General features: G+C 42.9%; 1 protein-coding gene across 1 annotated transcript; it reads left to right on the plus strand.

The window, feature by feature from the left end:
• Positions 1–6855: 6855 nt before the first annotated feature.
• Positions 6856–8758, plus strand: LOC109754350 (uncharacterized). Its single transcript, XM_020313259.4, has one exon. It carries the CDS (start codon positions 7142–7144, stop codon positions 8063–8065), a length of 924 nt encoding a protein of 307 aa, XP_020168848.1. The 5' UTR covers positions 6856–7141; the 3' UTR covers positions 8066–8758.
• The last annotated feature ends 17491 nt before the right edge of the window (positions 8759–26249 follow it).

Below are 26249 nucleotides of genomic sequence, written 5' to 3' on the forward strand. Positions count from 1 at the left end.
GACTGTGCATCCTCAGACGGTCAGGCGTCATGGTCTAGAGCATCCAAGAGGAATTGTGGATCTCTGAGTGACTGAGTCTGTGAAGGTTTGGAAATCACCTAAAGACTTACCATGAGTGATTGGGTGAGGTTTGTGTGACCTTAGCTCAAGGAGAATACGGTGAGGACTGTGTGTCCTCAGGTTTAAATACCTAGCCACTCCAACCAGACGTACGACTGTCACAGCTATTGGAACTGGTCTACCAAATCATCGTCTTCACCAAGCTACTGGTTCTATTTCCTCAACCCTTTCATTTCCTCATTCATGTGTTGATGTACCTGATCATTGCTGTTTGAAGACTTTGACTGAAGACTTTCTTAATTTCCTCAATCCTAATTCTCCAGTCACTTTATCTTCAGCCTGCTTATCCTGTTTACACGCTACTTGTGCTTTGTGTATGTTTGATTTCATCATGATGACTATGCTACTGCTCTGTTATGCATGCACCTAAGTACTTATTCCGTTGCTCGTAGTTCGTGATTAGGAAATTCCTCAAGTTGGATTTCCTCAGTGACGAATTTGTAAAAATTGCATATTCACCCCCCAACGCACTTTCAATATGTGTTCGATATTTTGATGATATGTATGTTGTGATTCCCTTAGTGGTGTTATGTGAATGTAGACTACATGACACTTCACCATCTTTGAGCCTAAGGGAATTCATTATGCAGTAGTTATTAGATGATGAGTTGCTAGAGTGACAGAAGCTTAAACCCTAGTTTATGCCCTACTTCGTAAGAGACCGATTTGGATCGAAATGTTTAATGCTATGGTTAGATTTTATCATAATACTTTTCTCGTAGTTGCGGATGCTTGCGAGGGAGTTAATCATAAGTGGGAGTTTTGTTCAAGTAAGAACAACACCCAAGCACCGGTCCGCCCACATATCTAATTATCAAAGTAGCGAACGCGAATCAAACCAACATGATGAAAGTGACTAGATGAAATCCCCATGTGCCCTCAAGAACGCTTTGCTTATTATAAGAGACCGTTTTGGCCTGTCCTTTGCCACAAAAGGATTGGACTACCTTGTTGCACTTTATTTGCCGTTACCATTACTTGTCCATGACAAATTATCTTACTATCAAACTACCTGTTACCAACTATTTCAGTGCTTGCAAAAATTTACCTTGCTGAAAACCACTTGTAATTTCCTTCTGCTCCTCGTTGGGTTCGACATTCTTAGTTATTGAAAGGACTACGATTGATCCCCTATACTTGTGGGTCATCAGCAGGCAAGCCCTGCCGCCAAATCGTGAGGCGGCAACACTGCTGTTGCTGCACGCGAGCCGACAACATCTGTTTTTGTTTCGTCTTTCTATATGGCACTGATTCCTACCGCCGATAGCATCTTTTTTTGTTTGTCTTTGTATATGGCACCGATTCCTACCATTGCTGCACACTGATTGCAGTGTTTTGGATCACGTATATTTCCCGCCTAAAATTTCGTCTGTTCGCGCTTATTTTCAAGGCATCATATTTGTCATCCGAGCCTATAAATACACCAGTCCATAGACGAGGTCCACGAATAGCCTATTTTCCCGCCTATTTTTCCCGCCATAAATTATTTTCGTCATTTTCTTTCCCGCTATTTTCTTTCCTGCCAAATTTTCCCGCCATCAATTTTTCCCGTCATTTTCTTTCCCGCCAATTTTTCCATCAGCCCTGCGCCCCCGTTCTTCCTCCTCCATTCTTCTTCTTTCCTTCTCTCCCCACCCGAAAACACTCTAAAAATAGAAACTAATTATCCAACTTCATGCAACAACTATAACATCAAATTAAGATACAACATAATGCTCCTACAATAAGACAATACAAACTAATAATACAAGTACATCTGAATTAAACGGTAGAACTGAACTTATAAAATACAGCTTAAAACTACATGAAGGCATCATCGTCATCCTCCGTCGATGCACTCTTGCCCTTCGATGATGTAGTAGTCTTGACCTTGGCGTTAGGCATTAAGATATCGGCTTCGTCCTCGCTGTCGGCACTCCATAAAAAAGCATGTACTGCTGCAATCTTCAGGTATGATTCACTCTTATGTTGTAGCTTCTTCCATCTTCCATGCAACCTGGGAAGTTCTTTCCGTATCTCCTCAAAGGTCCTTGAAGGCCACCCGCACCTAGTTAATGCGTGACCCAGCTCATTCTGTAGGGTGTCACTACTGATGAGTTCATCCAATGGAACTATTCTATTGTCTCTCTTGAAATCGGTGGCTAAACGTAGAAGGCATTTGGACATACTAGGGTGAAAACTATGATCAAAAGGATAACTGGACATGTTGACGAGACTATGAGACTACACTGGACTGCTTACCCACCTTAGTGTGGAGGAGATTTTATAGGTTCAGAAGAGAAGAATAGGCGGGAACTCAGAAGCGGGAAACTATGGCGGGAGATATAGGTTGGAAACGATGGCGCGAGATATAAGAGGGAACTCAGAAGCGAGAAACTATGGCGGGAGATATACGCAGGAAACATTGTTGCCGCTTGGTCCATTAGCAGCAAGTGCCACATGGGAACCGAGGGGGTATTTTTGTCATTCTGGTCCAGAGGTGATCCGACAACACAGTGTCGATGCCGTATTTATTTCTCTAATTTAATATCATAATTTAGATGCATTTTATTTCCTCATACATAGATGTTTCTTACATACATCGGAAAGTCTGGAACTGACGTAGGTAGACACAATAGGTCGCACACGTAGATAGATGAATCACCCTACTCGAGGACGGCCAGCTGGCCTTTCCCGAGGACCGACAAGCGTCAAGCGATTAGGTGGTCGAGTTACACGAAGACCGCGGCCGTACTCCTCTTTGGCTTCCTGTGTCTGCGACGCCCGCGTAGGTGATGGAGTCTGGGATCCTTGTTGAGATCCTGGTGCGTAATTGTAGGTGTATGGTTGTGACTCCTCAGGGATAAAAGATGGGCCAATAACATCCCCTCCGAAGAAGTCTATAAATAATCCTGTAACCGTGTCGCCATGATCATGTGATGCTCTCAGGATGCCTGTGTTGAGGTCATGTTGGGTGTCCTCATCGTCCCATGTACAATCAGTTATTTCCTGCATAGAGAAACATTGTAAATAAACCATTAGAGGATAATATATGATATCATTGTAAATGCATTAAAAATATAAACATGACTACCTGATGAGATCCCTCGCCTCTAGTGTATGGCCATTGTTCGTCGTAGTTGTTTATCTCTAGCGCACGAGTCTCCTCGGGCATGGAGATCCCTCAATCCCTCACGTGGAGAGATACGACTGAGATCCCTCGCCTTGGGTGTATGCGCCATGTCCTATGTACGCATATGGGTTTGGGAAAAGAGTCTGCCCGGGCATCAAATCCAAACCCGTGCCATGTTCCTGAGATGTATGCCCCTGACGAAGCTGCACAGAAGGAGAGCGATGCAGTGGCAGAGAGAGTCATGTCATGGCAATGTCGTTGTAGTACTCCGACCCTCCCCCCACCGCCCATGGCTCGTATGCACCTCGTTCGGTCTGGACGACGGCACCGCACTCGGTCTGGTTGACCTCGCTACTGGCATGTTGTACGCTCCAGTGACAACGTCATCGCCACCGCATCTGAACTTTTTGGCCACGTAGTCTTGAATACGTTTGAATGTTGACTTGTGAGCTGGAATGCCCCGGGCCTGCATGCCTTCCCCCTGCCATCTCCCCTACTTGATTGCAAATTTCAAGCTGAACAATATTTGGTTGTTATTTGGTTGAAATGATTATGGAATGATGGACCTAAATAATTTACTTGTGATTACCGCGTAGTCACAATAGTAAGCTGTTGGCAGCTCAATCTGTCCCTGCATCCGGCCAACCCACCTGTAATGATGAAGTCGTCGTTGACCTGGAAGCACTGACGGGTCGTTGCATATCGATGATGATGCGCTTTGGTCGGCCAGTGTCGTTTTGGCCATGTAGTACTGATTACATAAGATCTACAAATACATGCTATAAGAAGAGAACACTTGCAACACCCTTTAAAAAATAAAATTACATTATAGTAGGAACACTTTCATGACAAGAAACTTGGGAAAACATGTATCGACTAAGCATTATGAGAAATGTCGGAAAAGCATCTTGCACAGGCCTACCGCACACTTGGATGACATTTTTGGGTCTTCCATGACAAGACTATTCGTGTAGAAGAGAGGGTGGGAACTTTTCGACGATTGCTCGGATGAGTTACACCTCGCTCGATATACGCTCGGTGGTATCGACCTGGTCATGCTCGGATGTCAGCCTCTCATACAAACGCCACATGTGGGGAGGGGGGTAGTTTGCATATAATATATTTTCAAAATAATGTTCATGCATTTAAAAAACAATTTTAAAATGAGTGGGAGAGGGCGGTGTATGAACCAAGTGGCAGGGAGCTCACAGAGGATGGCCCTCATATCCAACTCGACAGGGTTGTTTTTAAAAGTTTGAAACATTCCCTAGCATTGGAGTGGTCTGGGTCACTGCCTTGCTATTGATCATGTTTGGACACTTTGCAATTAGGTGGACACGGTGACACTTTCAGTGAGGACAGGAGGGAGGATAAACAGCACTACCACAACACATATGGGTGCTCTATTGAAATAGATGATGTGGAATTGTTGAGGGGTCTTGAGTCATGCTTATTGTGACAGGAGCATACAATTTTGTTCTCCAGTTACAATGCACACACATGTTTCCTAGTATAGTTAAACATATGAAAAAAGTTGTTTTCATGCCTAAGCCCATGTTTGTTTGGGCTTTTGCTTATGCTTTTGCAGCTTTACAAAAGCTCCTAGATAGGAACTTTTTTGCTTTGGCTTATGAATCAATATTGTTATGTGATGGTATAAGTCAAAAGCCGAAGCAAAAAAACACCTTTTAGGAGCTTATTTGGCTTTTGTACCAAAATGAAAAAGCTATAAAACCAGAAGCAAAAGCCCATACAAATAGACCTAAGTCATACAATTAGATGGCATATATTTTTTCTTTGCTCGGACTCCCTTTCTTGGTTACAAAAATGTGATACCTATCGTGCTTCTTTTGTAAGCAAGACCTTCAAATGGATGACATGGAAACTTGATTTCTAAAATACCTTCAAAAGGACACAAATTTGAACGGGAAACTTAATTAAAATACAAGTTTGACAAAATTAAAAAGTAAATATCTATATTGGCCAACCGACCTTGTTCTTCGTCGGTCGCCCCGCTTGCTCGCTTTTAGTAGGCTCCTTATGTAAGCCACATACGTCGGTAGGGCCCACCCATCGCTTATCCCTTATTTCTTTATCCTATCAAACGGAGAGCACTCAGCCATTCATCTTCTCCCACACCTCTCTCCTGTTCGTGTCACACCTTCCACCTAGCAGCTCACCAGCGATGGCCGCCATCATGCCATGCGCACAGTCGTTTACCCGCACATGCGTACACCCCTGTCATGATGTGGCGTGCAAGGTCATCGGCACGGGGATGGCAGAGACCGCATGTTGCGCCCCTATCCAGTCACCGAGACGATGAGCTGCGATGACAAGTCCCTCCCCCCTCGCACATGAAGACGCCATGACCGTGTGCCACCCACCCGAGTAGTCCTCCTCTGTCGTGGTCGTTGCGCGCTCTGACGGGTCGTGCTACAACCGGCGACCAGCCGTGTTACGACCAATGACCGGACATGCTGCAACCATGATAGACGAAGATGCGCCCGTCGGCGGGGTGTGCTACAACCGCCACGGGGGAGTTGCACCCATCAGTGCCACAGTGTTGGAACAAGCGACGAGAAGAGTTATGACGGGTCTGTGGCGTGCGAGGACGTCGAAACCCGCTACCATTTTTGTTGGGCTCCTCTTTCAGAAGCACACTTTCTTTATCGAAAAGCACATTTAGCAGAAGGGAAAATCTGTGTATGAAGGAGAACCATATTTTGAGAAGAAGAAAACAACAACATCAATACAGGTCAAATTTAGTAGCTTCAGAAATCTATGGCCTAACCCGCTCCGCCACTGCCAACCAAATTTGGAGAAGCTGGGTGCCTCTCAAATGCAAAATTTTCGCCTGGCTGGCCTCCCAATATCGGCTTTGGACCTCGGATCGTAGAGCTAGACACGGGCTACAAGAGAGTACATCGTCTTGCTTCACGTGCGAGCAGGAAGAGGACACTGTTGATCACATTCTAATCCAATGCGTCTACGCGAGGCAAGTTTGGCACGGATGCTTCGAGGCCCTACAAGTCAACATCCAAACCCCAAACTATGACGACACTTTCATGGCATGGTGGGAGAGGTCGCGTGCCTCCTTTCATGGGAAGATCAAGAGCGGGTTCGACTCCTTCGTCATCGCTGCCGCAGATCGGACAATAGCAAAGGAACACTAGGGTGTTCAATAGGGATGACCAATTCAGACCGGACAGTAGCTTAGTGCTTAATATCCTTGAAGAGATAAAGCAATGGAAATCGGCGGGAGTAGGAGTTGAGGGTTTAGCTAGGTTTGTGAGAGAGTAGGCTTTGGTCTTCCATGTTTGGAGTTGAAGTTCCCGTCTTGACGACTCGTCGTCTCGAACGGCCTCTTGTAAACAACTTTTCTCCCTTCTATAAAAATACGGTACGCTTTTGGCGTACTCTCGAAAAAAAATTATGTCATTTCCTAAAAAACAATTATGCGGTTGATACACCTCATTTTGGGATGTGCTTAGGACCAATACAAACTAAAATTGATTTTTGTACCACCGAATTTCCGTAAAGCCAAATTAGCAATGAATTTTCTATCTGCCTTTACCATCCTCTTCCTATTTATATGATAGAAATTCGTCAATAGGATGCAGAGGCGTCCAGGTTTTTTAACTGAAGAAATCCTATTTATGGACTGAGAAACTGAAGACGTTCTACTACTTCTTTCTTCAGTTAAAAACAGCTGGATTAACAGCGCGTGAGATTGCCGCGGTCGAGCTTGAGTTGGATCCCAGTTCCAATTCAGCCGGCGACAGCTCCAATCCGAGTTGGGCAAGAATCAGGAGCTCTCCCCTGAATAAATGGGCGGCGCCGGTGGGAGCAGCAGCCCCAATTCGATCTGCTCGCCCACCTTCCCGATCTCCAGACCTAGGCACGCCATCGATGGCGGCCAAGGTGCTCCAGCTCCGCAGCGCCGACGGCAAGGTGCTCGTCGCTCCGGCGTGGGACTATCGTCCGGCCGCCGCCCAAGCCCTCCCGCTGGAGATGCGGGTGCCCTCGCGCGCCCTCGAGAGGGTGCTCCAGTACTGGACCAAGCACAGCCTGGCCAAGGCCACCGGTGAGTCCCGGGAGTCCCTCGCCCGCTGGGACGCCGACTTCCAGCGCCGTCTCGACGAAGACGGCATCGCCAAGGAGGCCGCCGCAGCCGTTCAAGAACTCCGCCGCCACGGCGTCCACCATGGAGGGCGTCCCCGTCGCCACGCCGGCACGGGCGCATCTGGTGTCGCTGCTCCAGCCACCGCCACCCGTGCTGATCCCGTCCGTGCCTGGTGCCAACTCGTTCACCACCTCAAGGGTGTCGACCACGGAGAACCTAGCCCAGCGCCGACGGCGCCCATCACTTTCCATGCCTCCGATATTGCCGTCGCCGCGCGCCCTGGGCCTGCCACCACCTTGCCGGCCGCTGCTGGTGCTCAACCCGTTGGTGTCCGGTGCGCCATCCGTGCCCGTGGACGCCAGATGGCTGAAGACGAGGAGTCCGCTTGCCACCACCGCAAGCTCCCGGCTTCCAAGCCTCGCTCTTCGGTCTGCCTGCCTGCCACTGCTGCTGCGCCCGTGAAGAAGGTCTCTCGTCAGGTCGCTTCCAAGGCTTGCTCTTTCGTCGGCTCTACACCACTGCCTGCCACTGCCACTGCTGTGAAGAAGATGACTCCAGCAGCTTCAACTCTGCGCGCAAGAAGGGGGATGGGGGAGCTCAGCTGCAAGGTTCCGAAGCAAAACCAATCGCCATTGCCTGTCATTGCTGTTGCAGCACCAATGAAGCAACCAATTCCTTGGCTGCGTCCAGTGGTATTACGCCTTCCCTAGTCTTTTAGTTGCTTCCTAAACCATGCACACATAAGTTTCATTTAATCTTTGCATCTCTAGGTTCTGCACTTACTTACCAAGATTTCTAGTGTTCTTTGAATCCCGTTCAGTCATTAGTAATTTTACTAGAGTGTCAGCAGAGTCTCCATCTAGTCTAGGCAGCAAAAACCTTGTTAAGATGTGTACGACATAGTTACCACTGCATCCATACCTGGTCCTAAGTTAAGGGTTTAAGTAAATAAAGGGCATTTTCAATAAATCAAAAGTAAAGCAGATGAGCCTAAAAATTAAACTCATGTACTGCAATTCCGGCACGAGACAGAGCGTAAAACGCACTCGCCGCCAAATCCAAAATGCCCGTTTGCTACCCGGCTTGTAGCAGGAAAAAGGAGTAGAATTGAACTTGTCGATACACACAGTAATCATGTGAGCTGCCTAGCGTCTGGAGACTATGCTGACTCTCCTGTAAAATTAATCTTGGCTGACTTGGATTCTTAGGCATTGGCGTCATGGTGAGTTAAAGTTGCAGTTTCCGACGAGTAACATTGGTTAGTGAACTCTTGTGTGTATGTGTGGGTGAAGCTTTGAGCTAAGCAAGTCCTCAATGTACCGACTATCAAGTCCTTGATGTACCGACTACCAAGTCATACTGTAATCAGTTTTCAGATATGAATGAAAAATTGTTGGCCTGAATTTGAGCAGAGCATTTGAGTAACTCAGTATTTTTTTTATGTTTCTATGCGTCTTGAAACACTCTGCTGCTCTTGTCAGAAAAGTATGTATACGAGGTACGATCCGATGGATTCACGTATGATTTCACAATCCTTTGTTGAGTTGTGAAGCGCATGGACATGTTTGGGGGAGTTTATGGTTACAGATACAGCAATCTGATTGTCAAGAATGTGAAAAAGGTTGCAGCTGTTTGGCAAATAGGTTGGGTTTTTCTCAGATCATGTTAGCTTTTCACTTGGGTTACAAATGTCAAGAATGTGAAAAAGGTTTCAGTGCAACAGCAGTCTTACGTTCTCTGGCTCCTTCAGAAATTTTCCTGTTCATTTGAATATTACAAATTCCACCGTCCATCCTAACATCTTCACCAAGCAACCAAATATTGCGCTTGTACCATTGGGCATTGCTTGGAATCACTGGATCTAATTTGTTACTTTTAAAGGAGCGACAACATGCTCAGAAGAACCTGATGATATTTAAAACTTTTGCTATCACCTGTCAGGTGATTCATATTCTGGACCCTGAATATGCAGTGCTTGCATTTGCAGTGCATGAAAACTGAATTTTAGGCATATTAAGACAATAATAATTTTGTTGGAACTTTTGCATGCTCAAATGCCAAATCATTCTAGAAGACATAATTTCTTTTTTAAATATATTTTCTCTTCAAGCAAGAATGCTGCCAAGATCTGTGCATCGTGAACAATTTCTCTGAATCCATATGCAAATGTGGTACAGAGCATGCTGCTTTCAGTTTGCTCTGTTAGCACATTTACCCGTGTTTTTTTTTCTCGGGCAGAAAGTACTGGTTTCCTGCTGCATTTTTTCCGTTGTGTGTTCAGTGACGAAAAAATGCCTTTTTCTGCAGTTCTGCTGCATTTTTCTGATGAGTGTTGAATGATGAAACAATTTCCAAGATCTTACTGAACTTATTTACGTATACAAACATATTTTGAACTTATTTACATATACAAACATATTCTTTCCAAGATCTTTCTGAACTTCTTTCTGGACCATTCTGAACTCTGAAGTCAGTTGTTTTTCTTGTCTGTCGTTTTTCTTTTGGTGTTCCTTCCTAACCTCATCGAACTAGCTAAGTTGCTTGATTAGACTGATGAATATACAAAATCAATCAACCATTCTGAGTTGGAACATGCCAACAACCATGTCCATTGAATGAACAAAAAAAAAATGAATAAAATCACTTTCGCCCAGAAAGATTTTGAGTGAAAGCACATGGAGCTGGACAGCTCGATGTAACATCCTAGTTTTTATTAAATTTGGATGTTAAATAGAATCATCAATGCATATCATATATTATTGCATTTTGGAATTTTTCTCAAATATTTAAATAATTTTTCCAATCGAGAAAACAATAAAAGAGGGGATGAGATGACTTCCTCAATTATAAAAGAGTTGGGAAATTCATTAGAATATTATTTGGAGTTTTTTGGTATTTATTTTATTTGCCAAAAGTGCATTAATTGCATTAGAATATTATTTAGATTAATGTTCACTATGCTCTATTTATTCTATAATGATTTTAAAATTATTGTGGTATTTTTATAAATTAGTTTGGTGTTGTTTTGGACCTCGAAATGTTTTTTGTAAAGGAAAAAAACAAAACACACGCACACACGCAGGCCCAAGCACAGCGCCAGCCAGCCGGCCCGCTCGGCCGAAAGCGGCCCAAGGCCAGCCCCGTGTCCGACTGGCCTTCGAGCCGGCCGCCCGCTCTCACCTCTCTCTCCCTCACCCGCCGACAGTGGGCCCCGCCCATCGCCTCCAACCTCCCGCTCGCCCCGCTCGGATGAGCAATGCACCGCGCCCGCCCGCAACCAACGTCGCGCTCTGCCCCCGGGATGAGGCTTATCCCGCTGCTCCCCGAGCCCCTAGCCGCGCCTATAAATGCCCCGCGACCCCCACTTCTCATCTCGCCTTCCTGCATCGTCCCACGCCGCTCCTACCCTGCGCCGTCGCCACTTGGATCTCGCCGACCGAGTCGACCTCGCCGGAGCTTTCCGATGCCCATAAGCGACCTCGGCCCCGTTTTCTTCGTCAAACGAATTACTGGCTCTTTGCGCATCTTTTTGACACGTTTCGGTCGCCTAGGTCTCGCCGAAGCCGCCGCCCCGACGACCCCGTGCCCTCGCCGGAGCACTAGGCCGCCACCTTCGCCTCACCCGTCCTGGCCACCTCGAGGACCCCACCACCATCGCCATGACCGCCTCGACACGCCGGACCCCGCCGCCTCCTTCCCCGTCGCTGACACGTCTCCAACGTATCTACTTTTCCAAACACTTTTGCCCTTGTTTTGGACTCTAACTTGCATGATTTGAATGGAACTAACCCGGACTGACATTGTTTTCAGCAGAATTGCCATGGTGTTATTTTTGTGCAGAAATAAAAGTTCTCGGAATGACCTGAAAATCCACGGAGACACGTTTTGGAATTAATAAAAAATACTGGCGAAAGAATCAGCATCAGGGGGGCGCACCCTGTCCACGAGGGTGCAGGGCGCCCCCCCGGGGCGCGCCCCCCTGCCTCGTGGCCCCCCTGAGACTCCACCGACCTCAACTCCAACTCCATATATTCACGTTCGGGGAGAAAAAAATCAGAGAGAAGGATTCATCGCGTTTTACGATACGAAGCCGCCGCCAAGCCCTAATCTTCTTCGGGAGGGCTGATCTGGAGTCCGTTTGGGGCTCCGGAGAGGGGAATCCGTCGCCATCATCATCATCAACCATCCTCCATCACCAATTTCATGATGCCACGGGAGGGTAGGACAAAAGATGTCATGCAAGTTCTTTTCCATAAGCACGTATGACTATATTCGGAATACATGCCTACATTACATTGATGAACTGGAGCTAGTTCTGTGTCACCGTATGTTATAACTGTTGCATGAGGAATCGCATCCGACATAATCATCCATCATTGATTCATTGCCTATGAGCTTTTCACATATTGATCTTTGCTTAGTTACTTTTTCGTTGCCACTATTATGATTGCTACAAAACTACTACTGTTACCTTTGCCACTGTTACCGTTACTTCCATACTATTTGCTACTAAATATTTTACTGCAGATATTAAGTCTTTCAGGTGTGGTTGAAGTGACAACTCAACTGCTAATACTTGAGAATATTTTTTGGCTCCCCTTTTGTCGAATCAATAAATTTGGGTTGAATACTCTACCCTCGAAAACTGTTGCGATCCCCTATACTTGTAGGTTATCAAGACTATTTTCTGGCGCCGTTGCCGGGGAGCATAACTCTATTCTTTGAGTCACTTGGGATTTATATCTGTTGATCACTATGAGGAACTTGCTAGGGTTAGAGAGAATGAAATTATCGAAACAGATAATATTGATGAAAGTGATGATGAAGATTCTCCCCCTAGAAATGTATTGCCTGATGTGCCTGAGGGTTATGTTATGGATGAAGAAACTGCTAGAGACATTTTTTCTTGCAAAGATAGATATGAACTTAAGAAACTGTTAGCTAAGCTGAAAGAAAAGTCTTTGAATGCTAGAATGAAATATGACCCTGCTTTTGCTACTTCACCTATCTGTATTTCTGATAAGGATTATGATTTCTCTGTCGATCCTGAGTTAATTACTTTGGTTGAATCTGATCCTTTTTATGGCTATGAATCTGAAACTGTTGTGGCACATCTTACTAAATTGAATGATATAGCCACCCTATTCACTCATGAGGAAAAAATTCGTTACTACTATATCCTTAAGTTATTTCTGTTCTCATTGAAGGGTGATGCTAAAACATGGTTTAATTCTCTTGCTCCTGGTTGTGTGCGTAGTCCCCAGGATATGATTTATTACTTCTCTGCTAAATATTTCCCCGCTCATAAGAAACAAGCCGCCTTAAGGGAAATATATAATTTTGTGCAAATTGAAGAAGAGAGTCTCCCACAAGCTTGGGGGAGGCTTCTCCAATTACTTAATGCTTTGCCTGATCATTCTCTCAAGAAAAATAAAATACTTGATATCTTTTATAATGGACTAACCGATGCTTCCAGAGACCACCTGGATAGTTGTGCTGGTTGTGTTTTGAGGGAAAGAACTGTTGAGCAAGCTGAATTGCTATTGAATAATATATTGAGTAATGATAATGATTGGACACTTCCTGAACCAACTCCTAAGCCAACTCCAAAGAAAAGGGGTATTCTATTTCTCAGTCCTGAAGATATGCAAGAGGCAAAGAAATCTATGAAAGAAAAGGGTAAATTCTCACCATAGATTTGATGTAGGTGATATTCCTCGTAATAAGTCTGCTAGCCAATGTTTGGATGAGTTTGATAATTTTATTGTTAAACAAGAAAACCTCAATGCTTATGTTGGTAGACAATTGAAACGTAATGCTTATATGATTGAACACTTGAGTGATTATATGTCTAGAGTTAAAGGTGACCTTAAACTTATTAGTAAACATGCTTCTATGGTTACCACTCAAGTAGAACAAGTGCTTAAAGCACAAGATGATTTGCTCAATGAATTAAATAATAAGAAAAATGATAATGCTGTTAGAGTTGTGACTAGAGGGGGTAGAATGACTCAGGAACCTTTGTATCCTGAGGGCCACCCTAAGAGAGTTGAGCAAGATTCTCAGAGAACTAATGTTGATACACCTAGTCCTTTGAAGAAGAAGAAAAAGAAAAATGATAGGACTTTGCACGCTTCTAGTGAACATGTTGTTGACACACCTGAGAATCCCAATGATATTTCTATTTCTGATGCTGAAACACAATCTGGTAATGAACATGAACCTAGTGATAATGTTAATGATGATGTTTATGTTGATGCTCAACCTAGTAATAACAATGATGTAGAGATTGAACCTACTGTTGATCTTGATAACCCACAATCAAAGAATCAATGTTATGATAAGAGAGATTTCATTGCTAGGAAGCAAGGTAAAGAAAGAGAACCATGGGTTCAGAAACCCATGCCTTTTTCTCCTAAATCATCCAAGAAAAAGGATGATGAAGATTTTGAGCGCTTTGCTGAAATGATTAGACCTATCTTTTTGTGTATGCGTTTGACTGATATGCTTAAAATGAATCCTTATGCTAAGTATATGAAAGATACTGTTACAAATAAAAGAAAGATACCGGAAGCTGAAATTTCCGCCATGCTTGCCAATTATACTTTTAAAGGTGGAATACCAAAGAAACTAGGAGATCTAGGAGTACCAACTATACCATGCTCCATTAAAAGAAACTATGTTAAAACTGCTTTATGTGATCTTGGAGCCGGTGTTAGTGTTATGCCTCTCTCTTTGTATCGTAGACTTGATTTGAATAAGTTGACACCTACTGAAATATCTTTGCAAATGGCCGATAAATCAACTGCTATACCTGTCGGTATTTGTGAGGATGTGCCTGTTGTGGTTGCAAACGTTACTATTTTAACAGAATTTGCTATTCTTGATATTCCCGAGGACGATAGTATGTCGATTATCCTTGGTAGACCCTTTTTGAATACTGCAAGGGCTGTTATTGATTGCAATAAAGGCAATGTCACTTTTCATGTTAATGGTAATGAGCATACGGTACACTTTCCGAGGAAACAACCTCAAGTCCACAGTATCAATTCTATTGGAAAAATTTCAACGATTACTATTGGAGGTTTTGAATTCCCTCTTCCTACTGTCAAGAAGAAATATGATATTCTTATTGTTGGGGACATGCATATCCCCGTTGAGGTAACCTAGTGTTATTCGGAAATTCTCCGGTTTCATGTTATTCGGAAAGAGTTTGTTAACAAGACTTGATCAACCTTGTTATTGGATTCCTTTTGATGAGCATGAGATGGATGAAGTTAGAAAGCACAACTTTCTGTACCCTCCTTTTACTTTCTGTTATTTAGATTAAATAAAGAAAAAATAGTATTTTCTGTCTATTTTCTGAATTATCCTTGCAATAAAAATACCCCGAAAATAAAAGTTCTCCAAATGTCCTGAAAATGAAATATGATTTTTTGTACAATATTTAAGAATTTCTGGCACTAAGAACACACCAGGGGGACCCACCATCTGGCCACGAGGGCACAGGGCGCGCCCACCCCCCTGGGGCGCGCCCCTACCTCGTGGGCCCCACGTGGACCCCTCCACTTATTCCAGCACCCACTCACTTTGTCTTCCTCCAGAAAAAATCCTCCCATAGCTCAAACCCGTGTTCTAGCTCATCTTGCTGCCATTTTCGATCTCCTTGCTCAAAGCTCCATTCAGAAAACTGTTTGGGGAGATCGCTCTTTGATATGTGACTCCTCCAATGGTCTAATTAGTTTTTGTTCTAGTGCTCTATTTATTGCAAATTTTTGCTGCCAAGGTGACCCTGTTCTTGAGCTTGCATGTCAAATTTATATGGTCAAAAGTAGTTTTAATGCATGATATAGCCTCTAGGCACTTGTGGGAGTAGTTGCTATCAATCTTGTTGAGTTTGGTTCACTTTTATTTTGAGTCACTAAAAAATTTCAGAAATTTTCACAGGGAGAAAATGTTGAAGAGATTGTTGAGAGGCTCTTCGAGCCGAAGCTCGAAGGATAAGCAGAATGAGGAAAATAAAAAGCCCAAATACAATCTTCCTCGCACTGCGGAGGTTCGGCCGTGCGAATGGCCTTGTGACGCGTTCTTGAGAGCCGCCGGAATTGACGATGACTTTGATTACTTGGCTGAGAATGCAGGCCTCACCGACTTCCTCCACAACCAGCGCAAACAGTATCTCCTACTCACTAATATTTTCGTGCAAATTTTTTATTTCCATGCTAAGAAATCACCACCTTCAGTGGAGTTTCACTTATATGATGAGGTTAAGGAGATGTCACTTCATGGTTTTTGTCAGTCTGCAAGATACCCTTTGTGGGCAGCATCGAGGAACCACACCGTAGTGATGTGGATGGATTTATTGATAGAATTGCTGTAGGAGAAACGAGGGAAGTTTTCGATGCAAGAATTACTAGTATACATTTTCCTGTTCTACGTTACTTTGCGATATTTGCTAGTAGATGCTTAATTGGTCGCGGGAATAGTGGAAATCTTAGTGCTCCTGATCTTGTCATTTTGCGCCATGCTTTGTTTCGTGATACAACTTTCAGCTTAGGCGCTATTATTGCTAAACGATTAAGTCTAAACCGCACAAAGGGCCCCATCTTCGGAGGCATCTTTGCTTCACGCCTTGCTGAACACTTTGAGATACCTATTAGGCATTATGAGAAAGAGGAAAAGTTGCCGCCCCCTGTTTTTCTAGATTATAAGAGTATGGTAGCACATGATTTTATTGTTAAAAATAAGAAGAAGATGCTTAAGTACAATTTGATATTTGATAAAACTCACTGTGAGATTATTACCTTGCCTGCACCCTCTTTGTTTAACATACTTTCAAGCACGTACCTCATCTTGCTAGAAGCCATTTATGCATACTGGAGGCAGACACAAGTCCCAGAGCCTGAGCCACCACTTGACCCTTACCGACAGTCTGTTTATCAGTGGGATCCGGAGGAGATCGCCAACCAGTGACATGCTACCTCTTGAGCATGCGTTTGTTTTCCCTTGAAGAGGAAAGGGTGATGCAGCAAAGTAGCGTAAGTATTTTCCTTAGTCTTTGAGAACCAAGGTATCAATCCAGTAGGAGACTACACACAAATCGCCTAGTACCTGCACAAACAATCAAGAACCTTGCAACCAACGCGATAAAGGGTTGTCAATCCCTTCATGGCCACTTGCAAAAGTGAGATCTGATAAAGATAATAAGATAAATATTTTTGGTATTTTTGTTGTAAAGATTGAAAACTAAAGAAAATAAATAGTAAACTAGAATTATAGATTGGAAACTTATATGATGTAAAGTAGACCCGGGGGCCATAGGCTTCACTAGTGGCTTCTCTCATGATAGCATGTATTACGGTGGGTGAACAAATTACTGCCGAGCAATTGATAGAAAAACGCATAGTTATGAGAATATCTAGGCATGATCATGAACATAGGCACCACGTCCGTGACAAGTAGATCGAAACGATTCTGCATCTACTACTATTACTCCACACATCGACCGCTATCCAGCATGCATCTAGAGTATTAAGTTCATAAGAACAGAGTAACGCATTAGGCAAGATGACATGATGTAGAGGGATAAACTCAAGACATATGATATAAACCCCATCTTTTTATCCTCGATGGCAACTATACAATACGTGTCGTTCCCTTTCTGTCACTGGGATCGAGCACCGCAGGATTGAACCCAAAGCCAAGCACTTCTCCCATTGCAAGAAAGATAAATCTAGTAGGCCAAACTAAACCGATAATTCGAAGAGACTTGCAAAGATATTAAATCATGCATATAAGAATTCAGAGAAGAACCAAATATTGTTCATAGATAATCTTGATCATAAACCCACAATTCATCGGATCTCGACAAACACACCGCAAAAAGAATTACATCGAATAGATCTCCAAGAACATCGAGGAGAACTTTGTATTGAGATCCAAAAAGAGAGAAGAAGCCATCTAGCTAATAACTATGGACCCGAAGGTCTGTGGTAAACTACTCACACATCATCGGAGAGGCTATGGTGTTGATGTAGAAGCCCTCCATGATCGAATCCCCCTCCGGCTGATCGCCGGAAAAGGCCCCAAGATGGGATCTCACGGGTACAGAAGGTTGCGGCGGTGGAAAAGTGGTTTCGTGGCTCGCCTGGATGTTTTCATGGTATAAGAGTATATATAGGCGAAAGAAGTAGGTCGGTGGAGCTACGAGGGACCCACGAGGGTGGGGGCGCACCTACCCCCTGGGCGCGCCCTCCTGCCTCGTGGCCGCCTCGTTGCTTCCTTGACTTCCACTCCAAGTCTCCTGGATTGCATTTGTTCCAAAAAAGATCCTCGCTAAGGTTTCGTTCCGTTTGGATTCCGTTTGATATTCCTTTTCTGCGAAACACTGAAATAGGCAAAAAAACAGCAATTTGCACTAGGCCTTCGGTTAATAGGTTAGTCCCAAAAATAATATAAAAAGGTATATTAAAGCCCATTAAACATCCAAAACAAATAATATAATAGCATGGCACAATCAAAAATTATAGATACGTTGGAGACGTATCAAGCATCCCCAAGCTTAATTCTTGCTCGTCCTCGAGTTGGTAAATGATAAAAAACAGAATTTTTGATGTGGAATGCTACCTAGCATAATTTTTAATGTAATTTTCTTTATTGTGGCATGAATGTTCAGATCTGAAAGATTCAAGATAAAAGTTTAATATTGACATAAAAATAATAATACTTCAAGCATACTAACCAAGAAATTATGTCTTATCAAAATAACATAGCCAAAGAAAGCTCATCTCTACAAAATCATATAGTTTGGCCATGCTTCATTTTCGTCACACAAAAATGCTCTCATCATGCACAACCCCGATGACAAGCCAAGCAACTGTTTCATACTTTAGTATTCTCAAACTTTTTCAACTTTCACGCAATACATGAGTGTGAGCCATGGACATAGCACTATGGGTGGAATAGAATATGATGATGGAGGTTGTGTGGAGAAGACAAAAAAGGAGAAAGTCTCACGTTGACGCGGCAAATCAATGGGCTATGGAGATGCCCATCAATTGATGTCAATGCGAGGAGTAGGGATTGCCATGCCACGAATGCACTAGAGCTATAAATGTATGAAAGCTCAACAAAAGAAACTAAGTGGGTGTGCATCCAACTTGCTTGCTCACGAAGACCTAGGGCATTTGAGGAAGCCCATTGTTGGAATATACAAGCCAAGTTCTATAATGAAAAATTCCCACTGGTATATGAAAGTGACAAAATAAGAGACTCTCTATCATGAAGATCATGGTGCTACTTTGAAGCACAAGTGTGGAAAAAGGATAGTAGCATTGTCCCTTCTATCTTTTTTTTGGGCCTTCCTTTTTTATTTGGTCTTTCTCTTTTTTTTCAGATGGGACAATGCTCTAATAATGATGATCATCACACTTCTATTTATTTACGATTCAAATATTACAACTCGATACTAGAACAAAATATAACTCTATATGACTGCCTCCGGCGGTGTACCGGGATGGACAATGAATCAAGAGTGACATGTATGAAAAATTATGCATGGTGGCATTGCCACAAATACGATGTCAACTACATGATCATGCAAGGCAATATGACAATGATGAAGCGTGTCATAATAAATGGAACAGTGGAAAGTTGCATGGCAATATATCTCGGAATGGCTATGGAAATGCCATAATAGGTAGGTATGGTGGCTGTTTTGAGGAAGATATAAGGAGGCTTATGTGTGATAGAGCGTATCGTATCACGGGGTTTAGATGCACCGGCGAAGTTTGCACCAACTCTCGAGGTGAGAAAGGGCAATGCACGGTACCGAAGAGGCTAGCAATGATGGAAGGGTGAGAGTGCATATAATCCATGGACTTAACATTAGTCATAATGAACTCACATACTTATTGCAAAAATCTACAAGTCATCGAAACCAAGCACTACACGCATGCTCCTAGGGGGATAGATTGGTAGGAAAAGACCATCGCTCGTCCCCGACCGCTACTCATAAGGAAAGCAATCAAGAACACCTCATGCTTCAAATTTGTCGCACAACGTTTACCATACGTGCATGCTACGGGACTTGCAAACCTCAACATAAGTATTTCTCAATTCCACAATTACTCAACTAGCACGACTCTAATATTACCATCTGCATATCTCAAAACAATCATCAAGTATCAAACTTCTCATAGTATTCAATGCACTCTATATGGAAGTTTTTATTATACCCATCTTGGATGCCTATCATATTAGGACTAATTTTATAACCACAACAAATTACCATGCTGTTCTAAAAGAATCTCAAAATAATATAAGTGAAGCATGAGAGATTAATTATTTCTATAAAATAAAACCACCACCGTGCTCTAAAAAGATATAAGTGAAGCACTAGAGCAAAATTATCTAGCTCAAAAGATATAAGTGAAGCACATAGAGTATTCTAATAAATTCCGATACATGTGTGTCTCTGCAAAAGGTGTGTACAGCAAGGATGATTGTGGTAAACTAAAAACCAAATACTCAAATCATACAAGACGCTCCAAGCAAAACACATATCATGTGGTGAATAAAAATATAGCCTCAAGTAAAGTTACCGATGGACGAAGACGAAAGAGGGGATGCCTTCCGGGGAATCCCCAAGCTTAGGCTTTTGGTTGTCCTTGAATTTTACCTTGGGGTGCCTTGGGAATCTCCAAGCTTAGGCTCTTGCCACTCCTTATTCCAAAACCCATCACATCTTTACCCAAAAACTTGAAAACTTCAGAACACAAAAATTAAACAGAAAATCTCATGAGATCCGTTAGTGTAAGAAAACAAATCACCACTTTAAGGTACTGTAATGAACTCATTATTTATTTATATTGGTGTTAAACCTACTGTATTCCAACTTCTCTATGGTTCATACCCCCCGATACTAGCCATAGATTCATCAAAATAAGCAAACAACACACGAAAAACAGAATCTGTCAAAAACAGAACAGTCTGTAGTAATCTGTATCAAACGAATACTTCTGTAACTCCAAAAACTCTGAAATAAATTGGTGGACATGAGGAATTTGTCTATTAATAATCTTCAAAAATAATCAACCTAAAATCACTCTCCAGTAAAAAATGGAAGCTAATCTCGTGAGCGCTAAAGTTTCTGTTTTTTTTACAGCAAGATCATAAAGACTTCACCCAAGTCTTCCCAAAGGTTCTACTTGGCACCAACACTAATTTAAAACATAAAATCACATCTAAACAGAAGCTAGATGAATTATTTATTACTAAACAGAAACAAAAAGCAAGAAACAAAAATAAAATTGGGTTGCCTCCCAACAAGCGCTATCGTTTAATGCCCCTAGCTAGGCATAAAAACAAGAATAGATCTAGGTATTGTCATCCTTGGTTTTTATCTTTTTAGCGGAGTCATGCTCGAATCCGGGAGGTTCTTCGCGTTTCCCTTCATATTCGGAAATTTTCAAATCTGAAGAATCCAACCGCTTATTGCAAAGGGTGATCAACATATTCATGCGGTGAAGGTTTCCGCTAACACTTTTGAGAGGTTCAAGAGACTTTTGTAAGATTTTTGTTACTTCACAAATTTTCTCAAAAACTTGCGTCTCTTCCTGGGTATGATGTAATCCCTTTTTTGGGGTAGTATTCCTACTATTCCCTCTATAATTTCATGCGCAATACTGGGATCAATTTCGATAAAATTGCCTTTGGCAGCGAAATCCAAGAGTTGTCTATGGGACATATTTAGTCCAACCTAAAAATTGCGAAGTAAAATTCTAAAATTTACCTCTAGGTACAATTACTATAAGATTCCATCATCCTATACCAAGCATCTTTTAAGTTTTCTCCTTGTCTTTGTTTGAAGTGAAGAACTTCAAACTCGGGGGACAAAGGAAGAGATAAAGGATTCGCCATGAGGCGAAACAAACGGTCTAACACACGGACACATAAGAAGCAAGCGAAAAGAGAAGGACGGAAAAAGAGCGAATAAAACGGCAAAGGTGAAATGGGGGAGAGGAAAATGAGAGGCAAATGGCAAATAATGTAATGCGACGGATAAGAGTTTGTGATGGGTACTTGGTGTAGATCTCCCCGGCAACGGCGGCAGAAATCCTCGATGGCAACAATACAATACGTGTCGGTTCCCTTTCTGTCACTGGGATCGAGCACCGCAAGATTGAACACAAAGCTAAGCACTTCTCCCATTGCATGAAAGATCAATCTAGTAGGCCAAACTAAACCTATAATTCGAAGAGACTTGCAAAGATATTAAATCATGCATATAAGAATTCAAAGAAGAACCAAATATTGTTCATAGATAATCTTGATCATAAACCCACAATTCATCGGATCTCGACAAACACACCGCAAAAAGAATTACATCGAATAGATCTCCAAGAACATCGAGGAGAACTTTGTATTGAGAACAAAAAAGAGAGAAGAAGCCATCTAGCTAATAACTATGGACCCGAAGGTCTGTGGTAAACTACTCACACATCATCGGGGAGGCTATGGTGTTGATGTACAAGCACGCCGTGATCAAATCCCCCTCCGGTAGATCGCCGAAAAAGGCCCCAAGATGGGATCTCATGGGTACAGAAGGTTGCGGTGGTGGAAAAGTGGTTTCGTGGCTCCCTGGATGTTTTCAGGGTATAAGAGTATATATAGGCGAAAGAGGTAGGTCGGTGGAGCTACGAGGGGCCCACGAGGGTGGGGGCGCACCTACCCCCTGGGCGCGCCCTCCTGCCTCGTGGCCGCCTCTTTGCTTCCTTGACTTACACTCCAAGTCTCCTGGATTGCATTTGTTCCAAAAAAGATCCTCGCGAAGGTTTCGTTCCGTTTGGATTCCGTTTGATACTCCTTTTCTGCGAAACACTGAAATAGGCAAGAAAACAGCAATTTGCACTGGGCCTTCGGTTAGTAGGTTAGTCCCAAAAATAATATAAAAAGGTATATTAAAGCCCATTAAACATCCAAAACAGATAATATAATAGCATGGAACATTCAAAAATTATAGATACGTTGGAAATGTATCATGGCACCCTGAGGACCCTCCTCAGTACATCGGAGAGAGTAGCTTTGATCCGTGGGCATAGACCAACTTAGGCCAAAAGCCTAAGCTTGGGGGAGTACGTATTTCTCACCGACATTACATTCATTTTCACACACTCATTTTAGTTGTCGGTGCTCATACTTTTTCATTGTACTATCCATGCTAGTTTATTTTCTTTTCTAAGCCTTCATCTTGTGTATTTGAAAAACCTTAAGAAAACAAAAAAATAGTTGTAGCTTTTAGCTAGTTTACTTTCCATGCCTGTAGTAGTAGTAATTAAAAATAAAGCAAAAAAGATTTCTCGTTCTCCTTTTGCTTGTTGGGAGCTTTCCCGTGTAAATAGTTTTATTTCTTTTCTTATTCTTTGCGGGTCGAGAGGAGAAGACCATGATGAAAATGTTGAGTGGCTCTCATATGCATTATTGTTGACTTAACCAGGAGCCTATATTACCTTGTCTTCTCCCTTGTATTGAATGCTTGCAGATTCCAGCTTAGTCCAATGCACGTGCACTATTATTATTATCCACGCCGTTCGGTCGTGCGAGTGAAAGGCAATAATGACGATATATGATGGATGATACGTCTCCAACGTATCTATAATTTATGAAGTATTCATGCCATGTTTACAATAGTTTTATATGATTTTGGTATGATTTGATTAGAACTAACCCGGGCTGACGCTGCTTTCAGCAGAACTACCGTGGTGTTGTTTTTGTGTAGAAATAAAAGTTCTGGGAATGCGATGAAAATCAACGGAGAATTTTTCTAGGAAATATAAAAAATAATGGAACGAAGAGTTACCAAGGGGAGGCCCGTGGGCCCCACAAGGGTGGAGGGCGCGCCCACCCCCTAGGGCGCGCCCCTGTGCCTCGTAGACTTCCCATGGGCCCCCCTGACTTGTTCTCGACGCCAACCTCTCCTATAAATGCCCAAACCTCCAGAAAATAACCTAGATCGGAAGTTCCGCCGCCGCAAGCCTTTGTAGCCACGAGAAATCAATCTAGGCCCTCTCTGGCACCCTGCCGGAGGGGGCCATCATCACTGGAGGCCATGGAGGAGGATCCCGGAGGGGACATCATCGCCATGAAGGCCAAGATCCAGAGGGAGAATCTCTCCCCATCCAGGGGGAGGCCATGGAGGAGGAAGCACAAGGGGGAGAACCTCTCCTCCTCTCTCTCGGTAGCGCCGGAGTGCCATCGAGAGGGAAATCATCGCCACGGTGATCGTCTTCATCAACATCACCATCCTCATCTCTTTTACTCGGTCCACTCTCCCGCACCCCACTGTAATCCCTACTTGAACATGGTGCTTTATGCCACATATTATGATCCAATGATGTGTTGCCATCCTATGATGTTTTGAGTAGATATCCTTTGTCTTTGGGTTGATTGATGATCTAGATTGGTATGAGTTGTATGTTTTATTTTGGTGCTGTCCTATTGTGCCCTCTGTGTCGCGCAAGCGTGAGGGACTCCCGCTGTAGGGTGTTGCAATACGTTCATGATTCTCTTATAGTGGGTTGCTTGAGTGACAGAAGCATAAACCCGAGTAAGGGGGTTGTTGCGTATGGTATAAAGGGGAATTGATGCTTTAATGCTATGGTTGGGTTTTACCTTAATGATCTTTAGTAGTTGCGGATGCTTGCTAGAGTTCCAATCATAAGTGCATATGATCCAAGAAGAGAAAGTATGTTAGCTTATGCCTCTCCCTCATATGAAATTGCAATGACGACTATCGGTCTTGTTAACAATTGCCTAGGATAATTCCGCACACCGACCCATCATTATTCCACACTCGCTATTGATAATATTTAGTACTATATTATAACTTTATGATAACAACACCTACTTTTATGTTTTAGCTCTCCGATATCATGCAAAGTTATCCTCTTCGTACCCACAATGTAGTTTTATTTCTCGTTTCTAGTTGGAAGCAAACGTTCGGTGTACGTAGAGTCGTATCAGTGGCAGATAGGACTTGAGAGAATATTGATCTTACCTTTAGCTCCTCATGGGTTCGACACTCCATACTTATCACTTCCACCTTTGGGAATTGCTACGATGATTCCCTGCACTTGGGGATTATCAATGGACTGATTGAGATGAGAGAAGCTGGTATGAACTCGACCTATCTTGTTTTTGTAAATATGATTAGTTCATTGTTCCTGATTCAGCCTATTATGAATGAAACATGTTTGCAATGACAATTAGAGATTATAGTTGCTCATGCCATGCTTAATTTGCTAGGAGTGTATAATGGCTTACCTTGCGTGCCAACATGCTATTAAGATGGTTGTGATGTGGTATGATAGGGTGGTATTCTCCTTTGAACGATTCGAGTGGCTTGACTTGGCACATGTTCACGCATGTAGTTGAAACAAAATCAACATAGCCTCCACGATATTTATGTTCATGGTGATTTATATCCTACTCATGCTTGCACTCATTGTTGATTAATTTTAATGCATGTTCATGACTGTTGTCGCTCTCTAGTTGGTCACTTCCCAGTCTCTTTCTAGCCTTTGCTTGTACTAAGCGGGAATACTGCTTGTGCATCCACTTCCACAAACCCCAAAGTTATTCCATATGACTCCACCATACCTTCCTATATGCGGTATTTACCTGCCGTTCCTAGTAAATTTGTATGTGCCAAACTCTAAACCTTCAAATGAAATTCTGTTTTGTATGCTCGAATAGCTCATGTATCAACTAGGGCTGTCTATATCTTCCATGCTAGGTGGGTTATTCTCACGATGAGTGGACTCCGCTCCTCATTCACGAGAAAATGGCCGGTAACCGGGATGCCCAGTCCCATGCTCAAATCAAAATAATTGCAAACAAAACTCCCCAGGATTGTTGTTAGTTGGAGGCAACCGTTGTTTCGGACAAGCCATGGATTGATGTTTGTTGGTGGTGGGGGAGTATAAACTTTACCATTCTGTTTGAACCGCCTATAATGTGTGTAGCATGGAAGATATTGAGATCTCTTGGTTGTTATGTTGACAACGAAAGTATGCCACTCAAAATATTATTTATCTCTGTTTCAAAACTCGAGCTCTGGCACCTCTGCAAATCCCTGCTTCCCTTTGCGAAGGGCCTATGTATTTACTTTTATGCCGAGTCATCATCCTCTTATTAAGAAGCACCAGTTGGAGAGCACCGCTGTCATTCGCATGCATTGCTATTAATTTACATTGAGTATGACTGTGACTGGATCTCTTTTACCATGAATTACAATGTCTAGCCAGTCCTTGATCTTCAGGGGTGCTCTGCATTTATGTTTTGCGGTCTTAGAAAGGGCTAGCGAGATACCATCTCATTATATCATATTGTGATTGTTTTGAGAAGGTGTTTTCATCTGAGATTTATTATTATTGCTCGCTAGTTGATTATGCCATTGATATGAGTAAATATGAGACCTAAATGTTATTGTGAATATGGTTAGTTCATAATCTTTGCTGAAAACTTGAATGCTGGCTTTACATATTTGCAACAACAAGCTCAAACAGAGTTTGTAAAAGTTTTTCTTTATCACTTTCAGTTTGTCAACTGAATTGCTTGAGGACAAGCAAAGGTTTAAGCTTGGGGGAGTTGATACGTCTCCAACGTATCTACTTTTCCAAACACTTTTGCCCTTGTTTTGGACTCTAACATGCATGATTTGAATGGAACTAACCCGGACTGACGTTGTTTTCAGCAGAATTGCCATGGTGTTATTTTTGTGCAGAAATAAAAGTTCTCGGAATGACCTGAAAATCCACGGAGACACGTTATGGAATTAATAAAAAATACTGGCGAAAAATCAGCATCAGGGGGCCCACACCCTGTCCACGAGGG

The sequence above is a fragment of the Aegilops tauschii genome, chromosome 2 (genome assembly GCF_002575655.3).
Source record: "Aegilops tauschii subsp. strangulata cultivar AL8/78 chromosome 2, Aet v6.0, whole genome shotgun sequence".
Taxonomy (NCBI): Eukaryota; Viridiplantae; Streptophyta; class Magnoliopsida; order Poales; family Poaceae; genus Aegilops; species Aegilops tauschii.

Excerpts from the sequence above, each read along its gene's own strand:
- LOC109754350 (XM_020313259.4), top strand. The coding sequence starts at position 7,142 with ATGGCGGCCAAGGTGCTCCAGCTCCGCAGCGCCGACGGCAAGGTGCTC.